At 36.8% G+C, this 25,600-nt stretch overlaps 2 protein-coding genes across 12 annotated transcripts in view; both read right to left on the bottom strand.

The window, feature by feature from the left end:
* Positions 1 to 2,710: 2,710 nt before the first annotated feature.
* Positions 2,711 to 13,414, bottom strand: LOC122079645 (gamma-glutamylcyclotransferase 2-3). Of its 8 annotated transcripts, none has more exons than XM_042646284.1 (8): positions 13,099 to 13,410; positions 12,934 to 13,010; positions 10,993 to 11,046; positions 3,686 to 3,721; positions 3,536 to 3,576; positions 3,379 to 3,450; positions 3,187 to 3,266; positions 2,711 to 3,103 (listed from the first exon to the last, which is right to left on the bottom strand). In XM_042646284.1, exons 1-8 carry the CDS (start codon positions 13,205 to 13,207, stop codon positions 3,015 to 3,017), a joined length of 558 nt encoding a protein of 185 aa, XP_042502218.1. In that variant the 5' UTR covers positions 13,208 to 13,410; the 3' UTR covers positions 2,711 to 3,014. The 8 variants fall into 8 exon arrangements, with proteins under 8 accessions (XP_042502218.1, XP_042502219.1, XP_042502217.1 ...); XM_042646285.1 differs by having other exon boundaries at positions 3,665 to 3,721; positions 13,123 to 13,409; XM_042646283.1 differs by having other exon boundaries at positions 3,665 to 3,721; positions 13,099 to 13,405.
* A 4,629-nt stretch (positions 13,415 to 18,043) lies between these two features.
* LOC122078974 (polycomb group protein EMF2B-like) overlaps positions 18,044 to 25,600 on the bottom strand; it is a 114,005-nt gene continuing 106,448 nt past the window's right edge. For all 4 annotated transcript variants that reach the window (XM_042645179.1, XM_042645181.1, XM_042645182.1 and 1 more), the window contains one exon: positions 18,044 to 18,477. In XM_042645179.1, the coding sequence (XP_042501113.1) occupies positions 18,354 to 18,477 (124 nt within the window). In that variant the 3' untranslated portion in view covers positions 18,044 to 18,353. The remainder of the gene's footprint in view (positions 18,478 to 25,600) is intronic.

Here is a 25,600-nt window from a genome sequence, read left to right as displayed (position 1 = left end):
TTCTAAAACCTAGAATGCATGAAAGAATGATAGGAATAGACACCTTAGGAAAATTATGAAATTTGGATTTAAATCATACAAACTTTTACATGTGGTAATGAATGAATCCTCATACAAAAATTATCTAGATCTCCAGTTACATTCATAATTTATAGGCAAAAGTATTCTTGATTGGGTTAAACCATACCTTTTCTTCTTTAAGCCCACAAATTTGTGGTGGAAAGATTATGTGGCAACCATTGGATATTTATGGAATGGTTTGAATTTTATTGGTAGTCTAGAATATTTCCTTGATCCTTTTTGTCATGTGGCAAACTCTGTTTGAACTAAAATTTGACATGTGAGCGAAGGAATAGATTACTTGTCCGTAACATTTCCATCTCATAAACTTGCTACTTAATCAAGGAATCTGTAGTTTCCACTAATGAAAGATACCTTGACAACTAGATCGACCAATCGGGAAATTAGCTACTTAATTAACATAATTGAAAGTATGTAGAAAACTCTAGACACCATGAAGAGGGGAGAGACATGTAGAGTAATATTATCATTATCATGATTTAAATTAGAAGAATGAGTTTACTATGGATTCTTCCAATGGTGGAAGCACATAGGTTTTAGGGTTCAGACATACACAAAGCAAGTCGAAACATCATGATTGATGAATTGGTTTAGCCAAGATATGGATCATTATTTATTCCAAAGTTTTTCCAATGGTTTAAGAACGGTAATTTATTTTTAAACTAAAATAACTTTCTCATTTTAAACCTGATTTCAAAATCTTCATGCTTGAAACATAGTCAATTATGATTAAAACAATATATAATTCAATGGTTTATCTTATTGAAGGCTGATCACTAAATTGAAACTAGTATTTTCCCTCTCTTAACCAAACAAATAACAATTATTTTCTACTTCTTTGTTAAAAAAAATTGAGATTACTCTTTGCTCTTCAAAGGCATTTTTCCAATTTCACAAATATTTGGTCATTTTTTAACTCTAGCGACCTAGCTAAGGACTATTGAGACAAATTTGAGGGTATATTAAAGCTTTTGGACTCATTCCTAGAATCTACAAGTCATCATTGTTGTGCACAACACAAAAGAAGAGTTAGGGTAAAGAAAATGACAAAAAGTAGATTTTTATGATAATTACATTATTTTGTAGAGTATGGATGAATGCAATTTAAATTAATTAATAAGATAGGTAAAGGTACATAAACATGATTTGCAATCTCTGAATTTCTTAATAAAGTATTGTAAATATATTTTATAAAAATAAAGTTAAAAGAGTAAAAATAATAATAATTTCATTCAGCACAAACAAAGCAGAAAAACAACAGATTTACTTACTATTAGTTACAGATTCATCCAGCCAATTTGGTTGATCAATATCCATTTGAATTTAAGTACATATTTTGGTAGCTTTGTAGATAATGCATTTCTTTTATTTCCCCTAACACATCTACTTATAGCCCATTTTACTTAAAAAACCCCGCAAAAGCAGAGGATGCCTTTAAGATAAAAGTGCCCCTGTATTGGCCTTACCCGATTTCTCAAAGGTATTCAAAGTTGATTGTGATGCTTCTCATGTAAGCATTGGAGCAAAACTTAGCCAAGAAGGTAGACCAAAAGCACCAAAGAAGGGAGACCAATTGTCTTTTACAACAAGAAATTGAATGAGGTTCAAAAGAGATATTCAACCTACTTGCGAGAGGTTCACCAGCACATCATTACATGCAAGGGGAGCATATGAAGAAAGCCGCAGCAAGCTAGCGTGCCCAGCAAGATATATTGAAATGAATGTCCATGAAGGTTTACCATATTCCAACTAATACTTTGTACTCTTACCATTTCTGAAATTTTTCGAGCCACTGCTTTGCCACTTGGCAAATACTGTTCAGGCAAAAACTTGACACATGAACAATGGATATTAGAATCCATCTGTCCACAAAATTTGGACCCCATCATATCATTCCCCGTGACAAAACTAGTGACCATAAAGAGAGAAACAGCCGTGAAGGAAACTTTTGCTCTTTGTTTTTATCCATATTGAACACACATGAAATTTCTACTAAAATGCCCAGAGTGCAAATATTGGTTGACAACATTGAAACACTTCCCATGCCATCTCAAATTTCTGAAGATGTCCCACGTATGTAGTACTGGAGGGACTCAGGTAGTTCAAAATCTCCCTGATTCTCCCTGAAGTGTAGGTGGTTTTGATTCTCCATGCCAAAGTAGGGTGTAACAGGTATGGAATCAAAAAGAGCTCTTGACTGGCTCTAGATAAAAGAAAAGTGGCTGATGGTAAAAAAAAGTTTGCATCTGCAACAATCAGTTATTAAAGAGTTTATTGTAGTTAATGCATGATAACTGATTAATATAATATTTCAATGGTGAGAATAGTGTGTGCCAACAGTGAGGTTCTTTCATTATTTGGAAACATGTTTAGTTCGTAGTGTTCAACCAAGGAGATGTTACATTGCCTCTTCTTTCTTTTCCCTTTTTTGACAGATCCATGTAGCCGACCCCATTCAGTTGGGAAAAGGCTGAGTTGTTGTTGTTCAACCAAGCAATCAGATCTTTAGCTAACGATCATAACAGCAATAACCATAAAAAAGCTGGAAGGGTTAGTGTAAAATGATATGAAAATATAAAAATGGGTCATGACTTGTCACAAAGAATTTCATACAGAGAAAGCCATGAAATAGAGAAAGTAGTAGGTGATTTTTTTTTTTTCCAGAAATATCTTGATTGACAATGAAGTTTAACTTAGTTACCATATTTAATAAATGCTTGAGTTTGTTTCACAATTGTGGGTTTGTCAGATCTTGTAAATTTGATCATGAAATACTGAACCAAAACAAAGATTATCATAATGAACAGGAAGAATTTGAGGCTTCGAGCTGCTGAAAATTGAATCATCACCAAGCTAGCATGTAATGTTGTCAATAGCATCTCAATGTTGAAGATTACCCAACAACTTCTGAAACCCAAGAATGCTACTCTTATCTATTCTACTTGTGAATTTGTCAACTCCCTCCCTGAAAGCTTTTGCCTAACTGTTTCTGCAAGCTCCATGACATGCTTATCTTCACATCCTAAATGAATGAAATTCTAGGAATAAGAGAATAAGAATCATAATCCATATTGCTAAGTTGAGGAGGTCACAAGAGAATCTTACCCAACTTAAGAAGAGCCTTTTCAAGCTGGAAAACATAGTCCCTGTTGGGGCCTGAGGGGCCTTCTGCATGGACAATTTGGCTGCTTGGGAGGGAAGAAAATGAAACATGAAAAATAAGGCATCAGGGTCAATCCAAAGGACCCTGATAATAAACAGAAAAGGGTGGAACCACAAAGCAATGAACAAGCATACTTGGCCATTTCTTCCATTGATGCAGGGCCCAAGTAATTCTTGTTCAGCTTCTTGTCTGGTGATGCTATGTATCTAAATAAAAGAAGCTTTGAGAATCTGATAACATCCCTATTTCAGAGAAGATTCTTAAAATGAAATAAAATTTTCTTCCACTTACACCAGTATTCCAGAGACCGCTGGTGTCGAAGCGTCTGGTTCCTGAAACCATTTTGTGTTGTACATGGTAAATTTAATAGAAAATTTACCTATGATAACTCCAAAATCTGGAGTAAATTTGCAAACTTACAGTGAATAAGTCAAGGTAAACCTGCATATCATATTGCTTCTCCCTCACTTCAAGATACTGTACAAGAGAACATTGCCAATAGAAGAAACAGTAGGCACAGGAAAACAAAATTAAATATAAAACTGGTGCAAGAGCATCTGAGATTGCGTTATGAAGATAGAGAGGATTTAGGAAGGTTATTTACTACCAAAGTGAGACAAATTCTATGACATACAGAAACATAAAACGATTAACTAAATTATACTTATGCAAGATCTTTTGGTGAGAATGCAGGGAGTCCACGGTTATCAATCTATTGCCACTTCCTTGATTCAGTTTCGATGTACTTAAGTTAGCTGTCATTAGTTATGTGGCTTTGTCTCATTCAAGACTCTGGCTTTCCAGTATTCTATTCAATCAAGTCAGTTATTCATCACAAATGAAAAATAAAAAAAGAAAAATGAAGGGGAAAAAAATCCTCTAATCTTGGGGCCAAATTAGCTAGCCAGATGGGCAACTAAATGTAGAACACTGCTACAAAATATATTGTAGTACGTGTATATGTTTCTTACCGAGGAAGAGTCTTTGTCAATGTGTAAGAACGCAAAATACAATGAAAAGTGAAATATATATATATATATATATAGACGAGTGAAGTTGCATGCTTTCAGTTGCTTTCACATTGTCTTGCTTTAAAAGAGTGAGGCATGAGGTTAGGCAGTACCTGATGAGTTTTAAGCCAACAATGAAGTGTTTGCCAAGAGGGTCATGCAGATTGATAGTTGGTTCTATAAGTGATAGGTTCACTTAAGGATTGGAGGAAGTAAAATCCAATCTGAACGCTAGGTTTGGATCAGAAATCTGAGCTCAGATCTAACAGATATGTAGATCTCAAGGCTGATAAGGCTAGTTCTAAATCTAGAACTAATGGTTAAATAACAGAATGAATAATCAAATCTAATGGAGTTCAGATTTTAATAAGACTAGGGACCATAATAAATGCAAAAGTATCAGAATTATTACATGGATAAAATAAACAGAAAATTTGGAAATCAATGGGGATGTATCAAGGGGAAGAAAATATATGGTCGGTTGGGTGTTTGAAGATCCTATCCTAAAAAGTAGAATCTAGGGAAGCATGGGAGATAAAAATAGGAAAGGAGATAAGAAATAAGAGAGAAAAAGGGAAGTAGTCGTTGGGACTGATGAGAGGGAATAGAGAATTTATTTTCTAGAAAGTAAAATCTGAAACTGAGAAGGCAGGCTATCAACTAAACTAACTCAAAGACTAATAACTTAGGATAAAATAAAACACTATCCAACTATCACCAACATGGGGACCCACAAATAAAATAAGAATTTCCGCGCACCCTCTTAATACCCCACTTTTTGGCCATTACAAAAATAAACCTAAAACTAAAGCCCAACCCAAAACCTATAATAAAACCTGGCCCAAATTTAGACTGGGCCCGCATTAGATGTGCAACATATTGATGGACCCAGGAAAAGGTTCTAAGTTGCTATGTGCAACCCAGAGTTGGCTGTGATTTTGAATGATTATCTACACCATGCCAATTTTTTTCATTTTTGAATAGTATGAAATGGATTAGTGAGCTCTTTTAGATGGTTTCTGGTGGAGTACTGCATTAAGTCAATGGCCTTTGTGAATATGTACTTGACATTACTTGAATCAATCAATGGTTACTGGAAGGGCTAAACATCTAATAGAAGTGGCATTCCATTTTCACTGCATTTCTTTACAGCAGGCAAATTATATGGGTGCAGCAGTGCAAGAGCAAGTGTGCATAGCGATTACTGGTGCTTTGGTACTACACATTGTGCCATGTCCACGGGGTTACTGTTAGGCAGCTTTGCTGCCAAATTCTGTATGGAAATCATATTTCATTGAAAGGAGTAAATCATAAATGTATTGATCAACCTCCATGATGAAGAGTTTCAGGTTCGGTTTTCATACCAAGTTGATACAGATTCAATTAGATCTGACAGATCTGATATACGTATAGCTGCAAGTAATGAGCCCACTAACGGAATGGAAGAGCTCCCAGATCTCATGGCAAGATGTGGGCTATGATCTCAAATCTAACGATCAGTTTTAAAAGACATTAACCACATTTCAATATTTGTAATCCAGATGCATAACTAACGTATGATGGGGGACTGCTGGGGTATCAACTGCACTTTTCTCAGCAGTCTCTTCTTCCTTGCTTCTCTCTCTCATTCTCTACTTGCTGATTACTGGTTGTTATACTCCTGATATTGTCACACAGGTTAAGAGAGTGAAAAGTTGCTTAGCCACAACGACAAGGGAGTATGACACTACAACTAGTTAAGTGAGTTTGTTGTTTGAGTATTGGTAGTTATTCTCCTCAGTTTTCACTGAACTTCTAAAATTTAGTTGTTCATAGTCTCCCTGACAATATTGCATCATACATTCAATAGATGTCAATGTATTCAATAGTCAATACAAGTACAACCCATCTGGTTTTGGCTATGTGCCTATGTCTACTCTTGTTTTGGAAGTTTATTCTTCACCCACGATTCAAAGGTAAAGCTTTATCCAATATGTCTACATACTTATTGCCCCCTCTTCCAAAAAAAAAAGGGGTCAATATGTCTATAATATAACAATATACAAACTTACAAATCTATGAGTAGACCTGATACGGCAATATCTATGTCTACTCCCACTTCACCATCTAATGGAGAATCCACAAATGTACCACCTTTTAGCAGGAGCCAAGGGGCAGGAAGTGAAGTATCATAGCCATATCATTCAAGAATTTCCTTCTATTTGCATTTAAAAGATAAGAGAGATGTGAGGAAGTCAAGGAGTTCATGGTTGAAGACAAATGAAGAATTTGAAGAGTCTGAAGCATGGGAGAGCAGTATTATCATGCGACTAGTTGGATGGAAGCACATCTCGAATTTACAGAATTGTTTTTGATAACTTCCTTGATGCAGAATTGATGTTGTTGAACCAGGTTGACCCTTTGGGCAATTTCAACCGAGATGAACCGCTTCCGATTGGATCTTTGGATTCATTAGGATCTTTAAGATTTTATTTTGTTTGGGAATTATTTGTAATATTTTAATTTGGATAGTTAATAGTCAATTAGGGAGTTACCAATTTGAGTTTTATTCTGTTTCTAATTTCATTAGTTAGAATTTAGGAAACAAATTAGGAGTTGCTAATTTAGTTTAGATTTTAATTAGGCAAGTTTGAATTTTCAGTTTATTATATAAAGGCAGGTAACCGATGGGTAGTGGTGGTGTTTTTATGATGAATTAATTAATTAGTTGAAACCTTGTGGTTTGCTTGGTCATGAGACCTTCTTCCCCCTCCCCCTTTGTGTGATTCTTCTCTTCTTCCCTACTACTCTGAGTTCAGTTAAGGTTTTCTTCCCTTTCTTCCTCAAGGCCCTCCATCAAATGGTATCAGAGCCAAAGGATCTTATCCTTCATCGTTCTCTTTCTTTCCCTTCTTCCCCATAAGTGTCTTCAAACCCTTATTCTCCTTCCCACCCTACTTCTGTTCTTTGCCGGGAACTGAGAAAAATAAAAAAAAACCTCACCCCCACCGTCGTCCTCTTTTGTTTTTTCTTAATTCCTTCAAGCGACTCCTCCCCTCGCCCTAGGGTGTCGCCAGCATCCAGAAAAAAAAAAAAGGCAGCAGATGAAGAAGAAGAGAGCAGCGACCAGAACACATACCTGGTTGAAGCTTCTCCTCCATTGCCAGTCGCATCAGCCCTTGGAGCTCCTCCTCCCTTCTTCTCATTGATTCCCCTTGTTGCAGCGCAAGCTTCATTGAATCCGTTGGTTTGATCTGGAAAGAACTCAATTGCTGGTTTCTCTCTCCAAGTGGGAGACCTCCCCAGCCCCTTTTTTGTCGGTAACCCTTATTTCCCCACCTACGACTCCTCTTTTGAGTCATTTTTTTTCCCTATTCTGCCCTTCTAATCTTCCTTTTCCTTTTTATCCTATATCAATTTCTGATTTTATTTCTCACTTCCAAATTTGCCCTCTCCTCTATATATTCCATTGTGCTTTCTAATCCAGTCTAAGTAATTACAATTCTGCCATCCTCAAAATAAAAAAAAAAAAAAAATTTTTTTTTTTGACCCTCCATATTTACAGTTCTACCACCCACTTGGTTATTGGAGTTGGTGTCTTATTTTATGAGACCCATAGCAACTCTGACACAAGATTGGTCATGAAATCTTTTGTGTTCAAGTTCAAAGTTTGTCTGGCCAATGGAAAGTCTGCTAAATTGTTAATTGATGAGCGACTAAATGACAATTTTGTCTCCCGATCTGTGGTAGATATGTTGTTAGAGAGCAGTTAGATTATCTTTGAGTCGGAGGATAATGTATTTGTTGAATTTTCTGTTCCTCTTTATTATTATGGTGCTTTTTGTGAAGTGTTTGACTCTCCTCAGTGCATCATTAAATTGGGTCGAGGCTGGTTGGAATAACGGGACGGTATTCTTGATCGTGACAACAATATGTGCACCTTCCAGGCTTACCATATGCATAAAAAATTTCATCTTCATGGATTGGTTGAGTCAAAGAAAATGATACCTTTAGTACAGCTAGAAGATGAGCCAGATGCATCAACACAAGTGGAAGACCGTCCTATTGTGGAACAGGTGATGACAACTGAAATGAGCAAATTGTGGATCAAGCAATGAAGGACATCAATGTAATGCCACTGGTTCACCATCATGAATTCGTTCTTCCCCATGATTTTCCGGACTTGAGTGCACCTCCAAAGCTTCACATCATGGACTTTGTTCGCAATATAGACGACGAACAATTCACCCCCATTCATGAGTTTTTATTGTTATCATTCTTTAAAACTCGTGGACGAGTTTTTCTCAACATCGGGGGAGTTGATGCAGAATTGATGTTGTTGAACCAAGTTGACCCTTTGGGCAATTTCAACCGAGATGAACCGCTTCCGATTGGATCTTTGGATTCATTAGGATCTTTAAGATTTTATTTTGTTTGGGAATTATTTGTAATATTTTAATTTGGATAGTTAATAGTCAATTAGGGAGTTACCAATTTGAGTTTTATTCTGTTTCTAATTTCATTATTTAGAATTTAGGAAACAAATTAGGAGTTGCTAATTTAGTTTAGATTTTAATTAGGCAAGTTTGAATTTTCAGTTTATTATATAAAGGCAGGTAACCGATGGGTAGTGGTGGTGTTTTTATGATGAATTAATTAATTAGTTGAAACCTTGTGGTTTGCTTGGTCATGAGACCTTCTTCCCCCTCCCCCTTTGTGTGATTCTTCTCTTCTTCCCTACTACTCTGAGTTCAGTTAGGGTTTTCTTCCCTTTCTTCCTCAAGGCCCTCCATCATAAAATTTTAAATTGATAAAAACGGAATCGATGGTGGGTTTGACCATGCTGGTGGAATATATGTTACAAGTTCCTTTTGTTCTTTTGATCCTAGTACAGAATTAGTAAGTGGGAGTTCTACATTCAAAACTACCTACTCCCTCTATCCCAAAAAGTCCAAATCTCTTAAATTATTTGTCTACAGTACCATTTAATGCATCGAGATTTCTCACATTCCCAAATTACCCTTTTTAATGTGTTTTTTCAAACTAAAGAAGTAAAATTAAATGAAAAATTAAGAAACTTGCGGATGATAATTTTGGAAACTTTGAGGAAGATTAGTGGATCTTACCAAAAGAAATAAAAGAATAAGATTAGTGGGTAATTAATGGTACAACTACCACACCTTAGCAAGTGAGATTTGTCAAAATGAAAAGTCTGAAGTTATTTATACAGTAGGTTTTGGAAAGTAAGTGGTATAGAGATGTTGTACTTTTGTTTTATGTAAGCATAATAGGAAAGTTAAAGCAATGTAAAGGCCAGAGGGTGTTCAGAGCTGTTATACTTGTTATTTCTTGTTCCAGAACCAAACTTGAGTTGTTCTTCTTCTCTGCTCTTGTGGGAAGCGTGATCAGAAAGTTAAAGCTACGTAAAGGCCAGAGGGTGTCCAGAGCTGTTATACTTGTTATTGCTTGTTCCAGAACCAAACTTGAGTTGTTGCTCTTCTCCTCTGCTGCTCTGGTGGGTTGTTGCCCATGAATTCTACTGTAAATTGTTGCTACTACTTTGCTATCTATTGATTTCTCTTGAAGTTCCTAACTGTTCATCTCTTCAATTCACACAACTGAGAGGTTCCATTGAAGGTAAAGAAACTACACTGCTGCTGGATTCTACCGGACAAGAGTTGTCCAGGTTTCATTGATAAATCTGAAGGCACTTAGGTTCTGGTTTCTATTTTCCTCTGCTATTTCCTTGCTGTACAGTTAGATTCAGTGATGATTTGAGCAATCTACACGTCTGATTACTGCAAAACTATTATTTAGATTCAGTGATGATTTGAGCAATCTACTCGTCTGATTACTACAAAACTATTAGACTTGGAGATAATAACTTCCTATTAATTTTCAACTGAGCTTTCCGTTATAAAGTCTTTGTACCTGTTAGAGCTTGAGCGGGTTGATTCTGGACAATTTCACTCTAGGAATTTACTTGATTTTTCTTTTCTGAACTTGATCCATTTATGTGTTCCCATCACCTCCCTTGTAAGGTATTGCATCAAGTTCTGAATTGAATATTCTTAGAATTGATCCACAGTATTCTGACGATTTAAGGTCATTTATGGACTCCAAAATATCACACAACAGCTAAAGCAGTTGTATACAACAACAACAACAAACTCCTTATCCCAACTTAATGGGATCGGCTACATGGATCCAATAAAAAAAGAAAAAAGAGATGAGAGATGGGATCTAAAGCAGTTGTATAATGCATGATATTATTGATGCTCTAAAGCAGTTGTATATTGCATGAAATTATTGAACAGAGCCAACAGACCTCACATATACTGATAGTTGAAGAGATAGAAGGCATTTAATTATTTGATAGAGAAGTGCTTCCAGGGTAGAAGTCCTTCCTTTAGAATGCACAACATGTGCATATGGAGTTCATTTCTCCTTTAGATATTATACAGTGCAAGCCATAACAGTTCTTTGAAATTAGAAACAAGCCATAAGCAAGTAGTTAATTAGTTTTTTAGAACACACTATGTTCAATATAATTTCAAAGAACTTTGAAGACTGGGTTCTCTAATCAAAAGCAAATGGTTTTCTTTCCAATGAGGCAATCTTCAAAAGGTAAGTCATTTTGCATATTCTATTTGGGAGGAAGGTAGGTATCATATGAAATAAGCACACATTGATGAAAATTTAAATGCTTAAATAATTGACATTATGTGTATCAGCTTAGAATGAAGAAAACATTCATACAGTCAATGCAATTTGCTCATCCTCCTCCCCAGAAACCTTGTATGCAACTCCCCACTGTCAGCACACAACATTGGAAAAAAACACCATTCATCTATTCGTTCAATCGAAAGTAAAATAATTCAAACTCATTGACAGTATTGAACATAAAGGTAAGAAACAAGTAAAAATCTGGAATTAAGCCAGAGACAGCAACTGTTTTCAGTGAATATATTTTACAGGAACTGTACTTAAGGCAAAAGGAAATTGTTTACTATGAGAAAAACAAATTTCATTTTACCGAAATTTAGAAAAAAAAAAAATGAACTTCCAATTTGATTCCTCGAATGGAGTTTTTCCAACAGGGGGAAAAAATGTGGTGGAATCTTGGTTAATTATTCATTGGGACACATTGAGGATACAACCTCACCATATGGATGGATTCTTTTCCTCTGTCAACCAAACCCAATTTTTTTTTCCTTGTCATATACAGAGAAATAAGAAAAAGGCAAACAGAAACTGAATACATAATGGGTTTATAACTAGAAATTTTTTTAAAGGGAATATTATTCTGTTGAAACAAATGAAACCTATGGTAACTGCAAAGAGTAGAGCTCCCATCCAACCATGTCAAGGGAATTCTCCTATAGGAAAAAGAAAGTAAGAAAAACATGGAACTCCATCCTCAGCTGCAGGATATCTACAATTTTTTTTTTATCTAGGATGGATATACAACAAACAACAACAAACTAAGCCTTATCCCAACTTAATGGGGTTGGCTACATGAATCCCACAAAACAAAGTAGGAAAAACTGTGGTTTAAACAGAGAATGGGGGAATAAAGGGACGCATAACTAAAAAGGGGGGGAGGGGGAATGAAAGGAGAAGTGAAAATGGAAATTGACGAGAAGGACAAATGCAAAAGGAAAGTATGAGGAAAGAGGCACAATCGAGCAAGTCAAGCTATCTGCTAAATGGGATCGACAACCTAGATCCTTTCTCAATAGGCTCTATCCGAGGTCATATTTGGTCTTACCAAACTATGCATGTCATTTCTCACAACTTCTCTGATGGTCATTTTAGGCTTGCCCCTGGTTCTTTTAGCTCCATTAATTCGTGCATATCACCACTCCTAACTGGGGCGTCTCTAGGCGTTCGTTGAACATGACCATACCATCTCAAATGACTCTCTCGAAGTTTGTCATTGATTGAAGCGACTACTAGATCAGCTCTAATACTTTCATTCCTTACTTATCCTTCCTAGTCCATGCATCCATCTTAACATCCTCATCTTTGTTATACAAAGCTTCGTAATATGACACATCTTGATTGCTTAACATTCCGCTCCTTACATCAGAGCTGATTGAACAACAGTCCTATAACTTTAAAGTGATATATCGGTCACATAGTATTCCAGATGCACCTTTCCACTTCATACATCCCACTTTAATTCTCTGTGAAACATCATCCTCTATGTCTCTGTCTTTATTTATAATTGATCCCAGAACCTAAAGGAGTCACTTTGCAGTATCTCTCTTTCCTCAATTCTCACCATGTCATTATCCATCATAGTGTTACTAAAATTACACATCATATACTCCGTCTTTGTTCTACTAATCTTGAAGCCTCTTGTTACCAAGGTTGATCTCCATAGTTCGAACTTCTTGTTAATCCCTGATTTTGTCTCATCCACCAAGACAATATCATCAATGAAGAGCATACACCATGGGACCTCATCTTGAATGCTCTTAGTTAGCTCCATAATAAGTGCAAATAGATAAGGGCTTAAGGTTGAACCTTATCAAGGATGGATATATACGAAGCACAATTAAAATGCATTAGATCTTATATGATATATTAATGAATTCCAAGAATTTGATTTAGCATTTAAGATTGCCAATATGGGAAGAGAAAGATATATTAGAGGGAATTGAAAAATTTGTAGTTGGGTTTGTGGGCACTCACACAGACTTCACCATCGCAAGGTTCCAATGTCACCGTTCTACCTGGATACTCTGGCGTACCTCTGTGGTCTGTGCTACCTGTTGAGGTCCGAAAAACGACTCATTTCAGTGCAAGCAGAGCTTTGTATTTACATATGGAGAGAGAGAGAGAGACAGAGAGAGAGACCTTGATAAAATACACGATGATAACCTTTGATGAAACCGATGAGGCGATCGTCGTAGTGAAAGCCTGCTTTCCAAATTAGAGAGCCATACCCAAATACCCACAGCACCATTTCCAGTTATCGTTCTTCGTCTTCGAGTTGAACGCGTGCTTTGGATTAATGGGGTGGGGGAGGGACTGGTCTCTCTCAAAGTTCAGACAAGACAAAGCACTGAGCAGGAGTCGACCCAATCAGGGTCGAGCTAGAGGTTCGTGTTCTTCCGTTTGGCTCTTTTTTTCCTTTTTTTGTTAATAAAAGCAAAGCCAACAGGAAAGGTCATAATGTCATATACAGCGGCGAGTATTTACGCACGATGAAGATGCTTGTGCACACCTTCTCATTGGTCATTTTTTATTGGTATAAGCATTCTATTGCCCATACGTATGTATATATTATTCGCCCAAAGCCTGGTGTAGGTTTTTCAACAATTAGGTCAAGCTAGGCTAGTTTTTTAGATCCAGATCGGGTAAAGGCTGGTCTTATGTCATGTGTTTAGAATTCTTGTATATGTTTCGAAGATTGTCCTCCTCCGATCATTTTAGTGGTGATTTGAATGGAAAATTTTTCTAAAATTTGTGATGGTAACAGATGGCGCCTATTGACCGAAGCCCCAAGTCCATCATTGATCTTGTTTGGGGGTGGTACAGTACTAGCCTACTAGATGCGGCTTGATGGATTGACCTAACTTGAAGGAGTATATATTTGTTCTATTATCTTGTTGTGTAAGTGAAAAAGAAGAGGGATTTGTGGATTTTCAAGTAAAGGTTTTTAGGAGAGAGTTCTTGTCGAGAGTTTGGGTGTTCTTGAGAAATCTCTATTGTATCAATTCTTCCAAAATAATGATACAACTTCAGTTTTGCCCATAGATGTAGCACATCACATTGATGTCTGAATCATGTTAAATCTCCGTGTCATATTGGTTGTATCTGTTTGTTTTTCTTCGTGTTTCTTGGTGTTTGTAAAATGCTTTGGCACAACTTAATATTGTGTCGTGGTCTACTCCTACATTATATAGTTATGGGAAAATGTTTTTTTTTTTTTTACTGGGGGTGGGTGGGGGGGTGCGAAGTGTGGCCCCTGTACGTAAACACATGGGAGGCAAAATGGCCCTTCCCCACGAAAGAGAAAATGACTCATTTGTGAATGTTTTCTTGTATGTTCCCATTGGTCCTCGCACACATTTAGGAACCACACTCTCTTATAGGAGACACTTCCCTATTATGTACTAGCAACTTTTGTTACAAAAAATAGTACTAACAAACTTCCATCAGTTTCATCATGTGCTGGGGAGTAAAGAGAGAATACCTAGAATAAATTAAAGGCATATTCAATTTAAATACTAATAAACTTGATTTGCATTATCTTCCGACTTACTTATTGATACGCTCAAATTAGTCAACCAGTGAGACAAAGGCACATGGCATCCCAGGTAAGGACACGTGGCACCCAACCGAGGGATATTCACCACGACCAGGACTCTGGAGATCAGAATAAGGGGGAGGCTTGAGTCCCCCTCAACGAAGAGTGGTGCGCGAAGGACTTTAACTACGTAAGGAGGAAGGGATACCCGAATAGGGAATATTCCCCACAAATGTAGGAAGACGTATCCTAGTAGGACTCTGAAAGGGGTAATCCTATAAGAAGGAACCCTAAAAGACAGAATGGGTAAGTCAATACTCTCACACCATTATTCCTGTGAAAATACTGTTCTGTCGGTCTCTAACTTAGGCATCGGAGGACTAACCCGTGAGACACTTCCGGACCTTTGCCTTCTATGCTTGTGTAGGATCGGCGCTCAGCCTCACACAGATTCTCGACAGTAACACTTACTTATGCTAATTATACATGATTTTAATTCAAATAAATATTTAAAAAAATCAAATAAAATTATCGTTTAATATTTATTTCTAAATTTCATATATTCATAAACATGTGTTTGTTTGTTTTTTTTTTTTTTTTTTTTTTTTTGAAAAATTACATAACCCTCCCCTAAAACTCTTCCCCAGTATTAGGAAAATTACAATCGTCCCTCTGAAGGCTGATGATGTTAGACTTAAAATGAAAAAAACTAAATAAATAAATAAAAGAATAAAAATAAAATTTACTCGTAATAATTTTTTAATCATAATGATCCAAAGCAATATATGAAATCGGTAACTATTGGGAAAGTTCATCTCCTTCTCAACGTCTCCTACAAATCTTCGGTAACTTCTTTTTGATCGGAAAATCTTCGGTTACTTGATTCTAACCAATATTTGGCAAAAGGAAAACTACAGCTCCAACTCGAGTCTCCTTTTTGAGTTGTGCCTCTTCCAAGTTCTTACCCTGCTTCCTCTAAATAGACAGGAAGGGTTATAGGTAATAGCTTCTTTGGATTAGAAATAAAGATTTTGAGGAGTGGGTCAAATGGTTTCTTGGGGCAAAGGACTTCAACCTTGCAGGGTATGATTAAAAGCTCTGACTAGGATCATGTTTCTAGGTCAATTTGAACCCCCAAAACCTACTTTCTTTTCTGACAAAGTAGATCAAGGGCATCTGAAGGTAGAGGTGTATTGAGATATTCTCAAGGTAAAGATGCTCCTAATTAACTTTAAATTTCTATGGAGAAACTAGCAATAAGGAGGCGAACCGCAAACCTCCACAACTGATCTGTTACATGGGTTAGGTGTAGCTACATGTAATCAGGCTTACCCTTGAGTCTAAACTGCAAATCCTGGCATATTCGAGGGGTTCCTCTTAAGGGGGAAAAAAAACTGCAGTTTCTAATGAAGGTGAGTCACTCCATATTATCTCCCTCTCATTTTTCTTGATTTTTTTTAAGCAATCGTAGATGTGTATTGAGATATTCTCAAGGGAAAGATGCTCCTAACTTTAAATTTCTATGGAGAAGCTAGCAATAAGGATGCGGAACCACAAGCTTCCACGACTGATCTGTTACATGGGTTAGGTGTAGCTACATGTAATCATGTTTATCCTTGAGCCTAAACTGTAAATCCGGGCATATTTGAGGGGTTCCTCTTAAGGAGGGAAAAAAAAACTGCCGTTTCTAATGAAGATGAGTCACTCCATATTATCTCCCTCTCATTTCTCTCGATTTTTTTTTTTTTTTTTTTTTTTAGCAATCTAGTGCACAAGGCTCTTGCTACTGTAGGGTTTGGGATGGGCAAATGTACGTAGCCTTACCCCTTGGCTTCGCAGGTGAGACTGTTTCCAAGTTCCAAACCTGTGACCAACATGTTGCAATAGAACAACTTAACCGTTGAGCTACATGCTTGCCCACTAAAAGATAAAAGAACATGTAATCTGTTGATGTTCCTCTCTCTTCTCCGCCCTACTATGATCCTGTAAATGACATGCATATAGCATATACTTCAATTGATCGCCTATAGCTTATCCCTTTAAAGCAAACTTGAGGTTAAAGGTCAGAACAGTTGAAGTATGAACAACATACTGATTGCACTCACATAAAAAAAAAAAAAAAAAAAAAAAAAAATAACAGACTGATTTCCATGACTGAACATGAAACTGTTGATTCCATTTGACAAATCTACAAACAATTATCCAATATCTTATCATGTGATCAAAATTTATGTTGTGTACTTTTTACTAATTGAATGTCTACATCAAGTGTCAATGACAGAAAATTTTTCAACAGAGAGAAAAGTGACTGAAAATCTAAGAGACTATAGACACTCAAAACAGACTTTTTTTTTTCTACACTCAAAACACTCTTTTTATTTATTTATTTATTTTTATGCCAACAGAATAGATGCAAATACTTCTCCTGGTGTGATCCCATTAATGCACCAAGACTCATGGAGTTTGTGAACATAGAAGGACCGATAAATAATCCAGTCCTGATTTGGAAGAGTTGGAGAGATCGAATGAATTAGAGTTCGTTTGTGTTATTTTTCGGATCATGGGGTAGGTGGGGGGGGGGTGTCATTGGGCCATAGTTCAGTTGAGGGCTATGTAATTTATCCTAAAATTATTCATAATTGTGTTGTTTGCCCTGATTCTTCCTAAAAGACATCTAGCCAATGCTTGGATTTTCATCTTGTTTCCCCACTTAATTTTGGTGTATTGTCCTTTCTCTTTGTCCCTCTCTTAATTTGTGTAGAGAAGTTCTGCATACTAGGCACTGATCTACAGGTGATTTGCTCATTCATTTTTTCTCTTTTCCATTCTCTGTTTAAATTCTCCAACTCTTAGTTGAGTTGAAGGATAATTTGAATTTAAAATTGCCTTTTCCCTCCATTGGAGCTAGTAGAGCATCCTGATAAGCTTATCAAGGACTGTCTCGACTCCTGATGAACCTTAATTTGTATTTTTTTTGTCATGATAGTTGGCCTTTTGAAATTTTAGGGAAAAAGGTTTCTATGGGGAGTGTGGCCAAATGAAAAATGACATCTCTATTGATGCATACACTCCCATTGCCCCTCACACACATACAGGAACTGTACTCCATAAGAAACACTTCCCTGAATCTTTATTCAGTATTTTTCTATATTATACACCCAACAAGCTGGAGCCTTTAGTGATATACAATCATACTTCGTCCTTGCTTGAAATCAAATACATACCCTAATTTTCTTTCTTTATTTATTTTATTTTATTATTATTAATTTTTTCTGATAGTTAGGGAGGGAAGTAGGTAACAACCATGAGACCTGATCTCAAGACCTCCTGGTGAGCATGGGATTTTTGCACATCAGAACTCACCAACTGCGCTGGACAATTGTTGTTCATATGCTAATTCTGTATTAGTATGTTCATTTGTGCCTTGTAACTTCTCAAGATCATAATTTTGTCTAATAGGAATGGAAGATTCTGCCGTAAGAAATTAATAGAAAAAATACTATTAAAAAGAAAAATGACTTCAAAAAACTCCATATTCTTGAAGGTCAATTGGCACAGAAGAAATTTCTTGATTTCAATAGATTATACAAGAGGGTTAATGGTAATAATACAATAAGACCACCTCGAGGACCCTTTTTTCCCCTTCAAAAAGAAAAAAAAGAAAAAAAAAAAAAATGAAAGCTATTCTTTCCTTTTTTACCTATCTCAAAGAATGATAGGTTCTTATCTGGCCCAACAATTAAAAATAGGAAGAACCTTTGAAGGAAAAAACTGGAATAAATTACATGAGGGGGGGCCATGAAATTAGTGAATTAGGTGTAACTATCCCTGCCTTTGTTTGAGGGACCTTCACTGCTCTTTAGCGTTGCTTAGGATTTGAGCCCTCTGTTTGGTATCTCTCAATAATTAGGTTACAGTTGTTCATTGTACGCCCGTCAAGGAGATTGTGATTCCATAACTTGATCATAAACAGCCTCCAACACCTGCTCAGTACACAAGCATGTTAATTTTTCAAGATAAATTGCCAGAGTACCATAACTTTCAATAGGATTCAAGTAAAACAACAAATTCATCGAGATAGAGGCATTAAATAAGATTAAATGCCCATATTTCAATAGATATTTTCTGCACATGTATTTATAATCTGAACATGCTTATCCATACAAGGGTTGGGATGGGATGTACAAAACTGAAAATACAAGCGTTCTTCGTCTTTCTTTTCTTTGGTGAATAAAAATTCATTACCAAAAAGAAGAGGGGCCCCAAAGGAGAGAATATGCAAGGTCGGGAAAAAAAATCAAATATAAAGACACTCCCTACATTAGGAGTGGGCGAGGCTCCAAGAGGCTACAATATGCATATTTCTCATAGAGTCGACACATCTAAAAGGGACCATACATAGCTTGCTAATGATGTCAAAGGGGATGGAGTCCCAAATCAGCTGGAAGGATCTGGAGTTGGGAGTCCATCTTATGAAATTATGCTACAACTAATATGATGAATGAACAATAACTGCATAGCGCAGTTGGTGAGCTGGTGAGCTGTGGTGCGTAAAAAGTCCATGCTCACTAGGAGGTCTTGAGTTCGAGCCTCCTGGCTGTTATCTACATCCTCTCCCTACCTATCAAAAAAAAAATAAAAAATTATGATGAATGGCAGCACCAAAAGCAAGCTTACTAACATGGTCACAAAGAGAATGACGACCAAATATAACAACATGACAATATATGCCTATTTCTCACTGTTCTTTGGCTTATAATGCATGGTAGCAACTAAATTTCTTTTCAAATTTATGACCACATTTAATGGTGTATGACAAATGCAATCCTCCAGGCCACTCTTTTACTCAAACTGTCTCCATTTAGTAGGCCATAAAAATACATTTCCTAGTTCTTCGTAATATCCTCATCCCTTATGAGCACTCTACCATCATCACTTTTAATGCTTCTAATAAGATCGAAATCTCTATTCTTCCTTTCTCTCATTTTAGCTATTTTATAAATAGCTTTCCCCCTTCCTTTGTATTCATATTATTATAAAGGTCTCGTATTTCTTCGCCCCTGCATTCCCCTTAATCCTCCTAGCTTCATTTTTTGGCAACATATACCTCTTTTTTATCTTCTACCTCTTTAGACATTTGTCAAGTCTTAAAAACTGACTTTCTTGCTCTTAATGGCTTCCTGGAACTCATTATCCCACCACCAAGTATCCTTAGGGGCCGGACGAATACCCTTCGATTCCCCAATAGCTTCTTTAGCAACCTTCTGAAACATGCCGTCATTTTGTTCCACATCTTGTTGGTGTCTCCCTCAAGGTCCCATTTTCCTTATTTGAGCACTTTATCAATAAATGAATCCATGGAAGCTCCTTTTAATTTCCACCATCTTACTTTAGGACAAACTAGCTACCCTACCTTATGTTTCTATGTACTGAGGCACATATTCAAGACCATCAGTCCATGTTGAGTGGTTAGGCTCTCCCTAGGTATAACAACCTTATAGTCCTTACATAACATCCGAGACCGAGGGCTTACTTTGCTATGGTATCCTATTTTCATTCTGCAAACAAAGAAGAAAAGGGGGTTGCCAAAGCACCGCTGGCAGGGAGGTTAGTGTTAGGAAACATGTCCACACTCCTTACTATATTTTGGTGCTAACAAACAAACATACGTCTTTAACTTGGTTTGATAAAATGTGATTAGCTTGAAGAAAGGGTAATTAGTTTGAAGAAACACTTAGAAGGGTCGAATCAATACATCAAGGTTTGAATTCATATAGACATGAGCTTAAAGCTTAAAGGCATTTAAGATCCAAGATGATAAGCTTAAAGGCATTCAAGATCCAAGATGATAAAGACAATCAAGACTCGAGAAGATGAAGACATCAAGACCCAAGATGATAAAGACAATCAAAACTCAAGAAGATGAAGACATCAAGACTCAAGATGGTGAAGACATCAAGACCCAAGATGAAGACCATAGGATAGAGAATATATTTTGTAATCAGTACACACATTGCACATGCACGCACCTCATGCATCATACTAGAATGACCTTAGGTGGTAGAGTACTCTAGCAAATCTCTGTGCAAACAGTTTGACCTGACTCAAGGGCATTTTGGGTAACCTCAGAGTCAATATCAGGAAATGGACCTTCTATAAATGTTGTAGAAAATCGAGTCACGATTCCAACACAACTAGTCTCGGATTAATCTTAGGTCGGACCAAGAAGTTATGGTTAAAGCATCGTCGACAGGTCAGTATGACAAAATTCTGTCATAACAGAATCCATCAAGCTGGCGGTCAACCGGATAAAAGTGCTGGTCGACTGGATCTGTCCGAGACCATATCCGGTCGACCGGTAGAACATCCCGGTCGACCGGTGCCTCCCTGGAAAAGCTCCAACGGCTAGTTTTTTACCTTAACGGCTCTTTCCGGTCGACCGGATACCAATGGCAGTCGACCGGTGGTCCCAGAATACGACCGTTAGAGCCTGATTTCCTGCCTAAAATGCTTCACTAGGCCCACCTATAAATACCCAAAGCCGCTCTTAATTAAAAATAATTAAGAAAGAGCATTAAGAGCATCTTTGTAAGCATTCAAGAGTCGCTAAGATTATTCTATCTTTACTTGAGTTGTTCGATTACTTTAATCCCAACAAAAGGCTCAAGTCTCAATCAAGTCCTCCACTCTCTCCTGTGCAAGTCAAAGCCATAAGAGAGGACTTTACTAAAGGTGCCTCATTCATCTCTCATTCTCATCATTTGCATCACACTTGAGGTATTCCTCTTATTCTACTACTCCATATTTATTTATGTTTTTACAATTCTAGACTGTACTTAAGATTGTAAGGATCCTCTTATCCTTAAAAGAGTGTAAGGTGCCTCTCTACCTTAAAGGATATTGTAAATGTGCCTCTCTGCCTATAAAGGGGATTTGTAAGGATACTCTTATCCATAAAAAGATTGTAAATGTTTTCTTCCCTACCTACCGTACTAAAAGGGAGAACTAGTGGAATACCTTACAAGAGGATTCTTGTAGGGGACTAGACTCGGATTGAGTCGAACCACTATAAATCTTGTGTTGTGTGATTGTGCCTATTTTATTTATTCCGAATCGTTTTTAATTTGCAATCACACTTGGGACCTATACATTGAAAAGAGTTAAAAATTTCTACTAGTATAACCTATTCACCCCCCTCTAGGTTATTTCAATTGGTTTCAGAGCGGGAACTCAATTTATTCAAGACTATATTGTCTTAAAAGTGAGTCAAAGACCATGACCACATTCCAAGGACCACCGAAAGGCATGAACGCCTCGAGACCCCCTTACTTTAATGGAGAGAACTTTTCCTTCTGGAAGTGCAAATTCAAAAACTGTGTGGTCACAACATTCTTGTATGGAGAGCATAGTTTTTAAGGCGCTGTTAAGGCGACGCCTTACTAGCGCCTTGGCGCTGATGCGGTCTAGAGATGGTAAGGCAGTGCTCCGCCTTACGTGAAGTGGCGCCTTATGGGTTTTTTTTTTTTAAACACATTTTAAAATTACTTGATGAAGATTTCAAATATAGATTTTTTATTGGTAGGTGTATGATTTTATTAACACTTGAGATGTATGGGATCAACTTTAGTCCACCAAAAATAACCAAAACAAACAAAACAAAAACACAATTCACAAATAGGGTTTGGATTTTGTCAAGGGTTTTAAGAAAGGACTTTGAGAAGGAATCAAGGAACAAGGAAGAACCACTTATCTAGGCGACCATTTTGCTCCGGCAGTGGTGAGCTTCATTCTTCATTGACAGGAGTAGAAATATAGTGGATGATCTTAGGGCTTAGGCACTCATTTTGGGTTCATAGAGGTAAGTATAATAAATACTTGTATTTTTTATGTCTTATTTTCTTTATTTTTATAATTTTGCTTCATAATTATGTATTTACATTATATTTTAATATGTTATGATAATTGATGATTGATGAAGATGAACTTAGTTTATTTACTTTATTGATTTGTTTTCTTGATGAATATCTTACATTGGTATGAATATGAACCTTTAATATTTATTTAACATATTAGTAATAGGATTCAACTAGAATTTGAGCCAATAGATTGGTTTTATAAAAAAAATTACACAGGAACGCTTTAGTCAATCAGGTGACGCTTTATGCCTGCCTTATCGCTAAGGCGCTCCGAAAGATGCTCAAACGCCTCCATCTCCTTACCACCTTAAAAACTATGATGGAGAGCCATAGTGAATGAACCATACACCATCACCAAAATAGTTGATGGAAAGGCAGTACCAAAAGATGAAAGGGAATGGACAACTGAAGACATCACTCTCCTCCAGTACAACTTCCGTGCAATCACGTTTCTTCAGTGTGCCCTCAACGAATAAGAGTTCAACCGAGTCATAGCACGTGACACAACTAAAGAGATTTGGGATATGTTTCTTGTCACACATGAAGGTACAACAGAGGTAAAGGAAAGAAAGGTAGACCAACTTGTTTCTGATTACGAATCTTTCTTTATGAAATAAAATGAGTCAATAACTTCTATGTTTACAAGATTTACTGATATTGTGAACAATCTCAAAAGTTTAGGCAAAACTTATATTAACGCTGAAAAAGTCAGGAAAATTTTAAGAGCCTTGCCTGCAGCTTGGAGACCCAAGAAAACAGCAATAGAAGAAGCCAAAGACTTGACGAAAATCTCTTTGGACTACATGCTTGGATCCCTACAAACTCATGAAGTAGAGTTGAACGCCGATAAACCAAATCTTGAGAACAAAAAGAGAACAATAGCTCTAAAGTCAACTCAAACTATCGAAGAAGTAAGCGATGATGAAGAAGATGAAGAACTCGATATAGAAAAAGAAATTTCACTCATCACGAGGAAGTTCAACAAGTTCCTCAAAAAGATATGAAGATTTCAATACAAGAACAAATCTTGCAGAGACAAATCCTATGGGGAAAAAGGTAAAATCTAAAATTAAACCCAAGGAAATCTCTTCTAAAGATATAGTCTGTTTTGAGTGCAGAAAGCCTGGACACTTCAGAACCGAATGCCCACATAAACCAAAGAAGAAGGCTTATGCAGCCACTTGGGACTCAAGTGATGAAGAGGAGAAAAGTGAATTTGGAGAAAAAGTCACCAACCTCGCCTTAATGGCTATCGGAGATAAAGAACAAGAGGTATGTCAAACTCAACCTGAATCCTTAATAAGAGACTCTAATGAGGAGCTTCAAGAAGCCTTCGAAGCCTTGTATGAAGAAAGTATCAAATTAGAATCTGATAAGAATGAACTTGAAAAAGAGGTTGACGCACTAAATAAGAGAGTAGATGCACTAACCTCAAAGGTGAGTGAACTGAAGAAAGAAAACTTCAAGTTGAACTCCACCCTCTGCACCTTCACCCAAGGGCAAAGGAACCTTGACAATCTTCTTGGATCTCAAAGGAAAGGTCCAAATGAAAGAGAAGGACTGGGTTACAATGGAAAAAATCCATCTAGAAGTGAGAATCCAAGAAGGGGTGACCAAAGAAATCAACCATCAATCTCTTACATTAAATGTAGCTTTTGCAAAAAGACAGGACATTCCATAAACCAGTGTCACTCTAAGAAAAGGAAGAAACCCAATTCTCAAACTGAGAGACCAAGAGTTAGCCATGCCTACTACTACACGCCCCTAAGAAGGCAATATAGGCCTCAAGAAGACTCTAGGTCTATGCCTAGGTATATAAAATCCCAACCTCAAAGAGAATACTCTATTGAGAGGCCCCAAAGACAATACCAAGGGTATGAGAACTACCCTCAGGAGACTTATAGACCACAAGGGAAATACCAAGACCAAGGATCCTATAGATTTCAAAGATACTATACTCCTCAAAGATCAAATGGATCGTATGAACATCAGAGAACCCAAAGAAACCCAAAGTCATCCCAAAGGCAGAACCAAAAACCTGAAAAGTACAAAACCATTTGGGTTCCAGTAGGAAAGTTTGACACTAACAATAATGGACCCATGAGATTATGGGGACCAATGTACAATTAAATTTCTGTTATAGGTTTGCTTGAAGAATAAGGTGGAAACTGAATGGGTCATCGACAGTGGATGCTCCAAACATATGACATCCAATAAGAACCTATTCTTAAGCTTACGGGACTACGACGGAAGATGGGTCTGCTTTGGAGATGACAGCAGAGGAAAAATTGTTGGTATTGGAAAAATAAGACTTGGAGGTATTTCAATCTCAAATGTTTACTTTGTGAAAAATTTGAATTATAATCTCCTAAGTGTGAGTCAGTTATGTAGCATTGGATACAAAGTAGAATTTAATGTCTCCCATTGTTGCATTAAAGATGCAAATGATAATTCAATACTAAATGGGTCTAGGAAAAACAATAACTATGTTTGTATGCTTGACGAATCAAGTTCCTTGAATGCATGCTTGGTTTCTAACCATAGTGAGTTATCATATGGCATAGAAGACTTGGACATGTAAATGTCAAGTTGATTCAAACCATTGCATCCAAGGATCTTGTGAGGAACCTCCCTAAAATCAAGTATGAAATAGACAATTTTTGTGATGCTTGTAAAAAAAGCAAGCAAACCAAGGTCTCCCACAAGTCGAAGAACATTGTCTCTTCCTTTAGACCATTGGAACTACTTCATTTAGACTTATTTCGACCCATCAATGTATCTAGTATGAGTGGTAAAAATTATACCTTTGTAATCGTTGATGACTACTCTAGATACACTTGGACGGTTTTTCTGAAAAACAAAAATGATGCCTTCGATGAATTTGCAACTCTATGTAATAGACTGCAAAATCAGAAAGGGTACACTGTAACCTCTGTGAGGAGTGATAATGGAGGAGAATTTGACAATATAAGTCAATTTGACTTATATTGCAACAAGCATGGTATTGACCATAACTTCTCTGCTCTTAGAACGCCTCAATCTAATGGGGTGGTTGAAAGGAAAAATAGGTCATTACAAGAGACAGCTCGGACTATGCTCAATGAGTATTCATTGCTTAAGTACTTTTGGGCTGAAGCTGTCAATACAGCTTGTTATGTACTAAATAGGATAATTCTCAGACCTTTACTTT

This window comes from Macadamia integrifolia, chromosome 5 (genome assembly GCF_013358625.1).
Source record: "Macadamia integrifolia cultivar HAES 741 chromosome 5, SCU_Mint_v3, whole genome shotgun sequence".
Taxonomy (NCBI): domain Eukaryota; kingdom Viridiplantae; phylum Streptophyta; class Magnoliopsida; order Proteales; family Proteaceae; genus Macadamia; species Macadamia integrifolia.
Note: the sequence above shows the minus strand (reverse complement) of the source record. Positions and strands in the feature narration are given on the sequence as shown.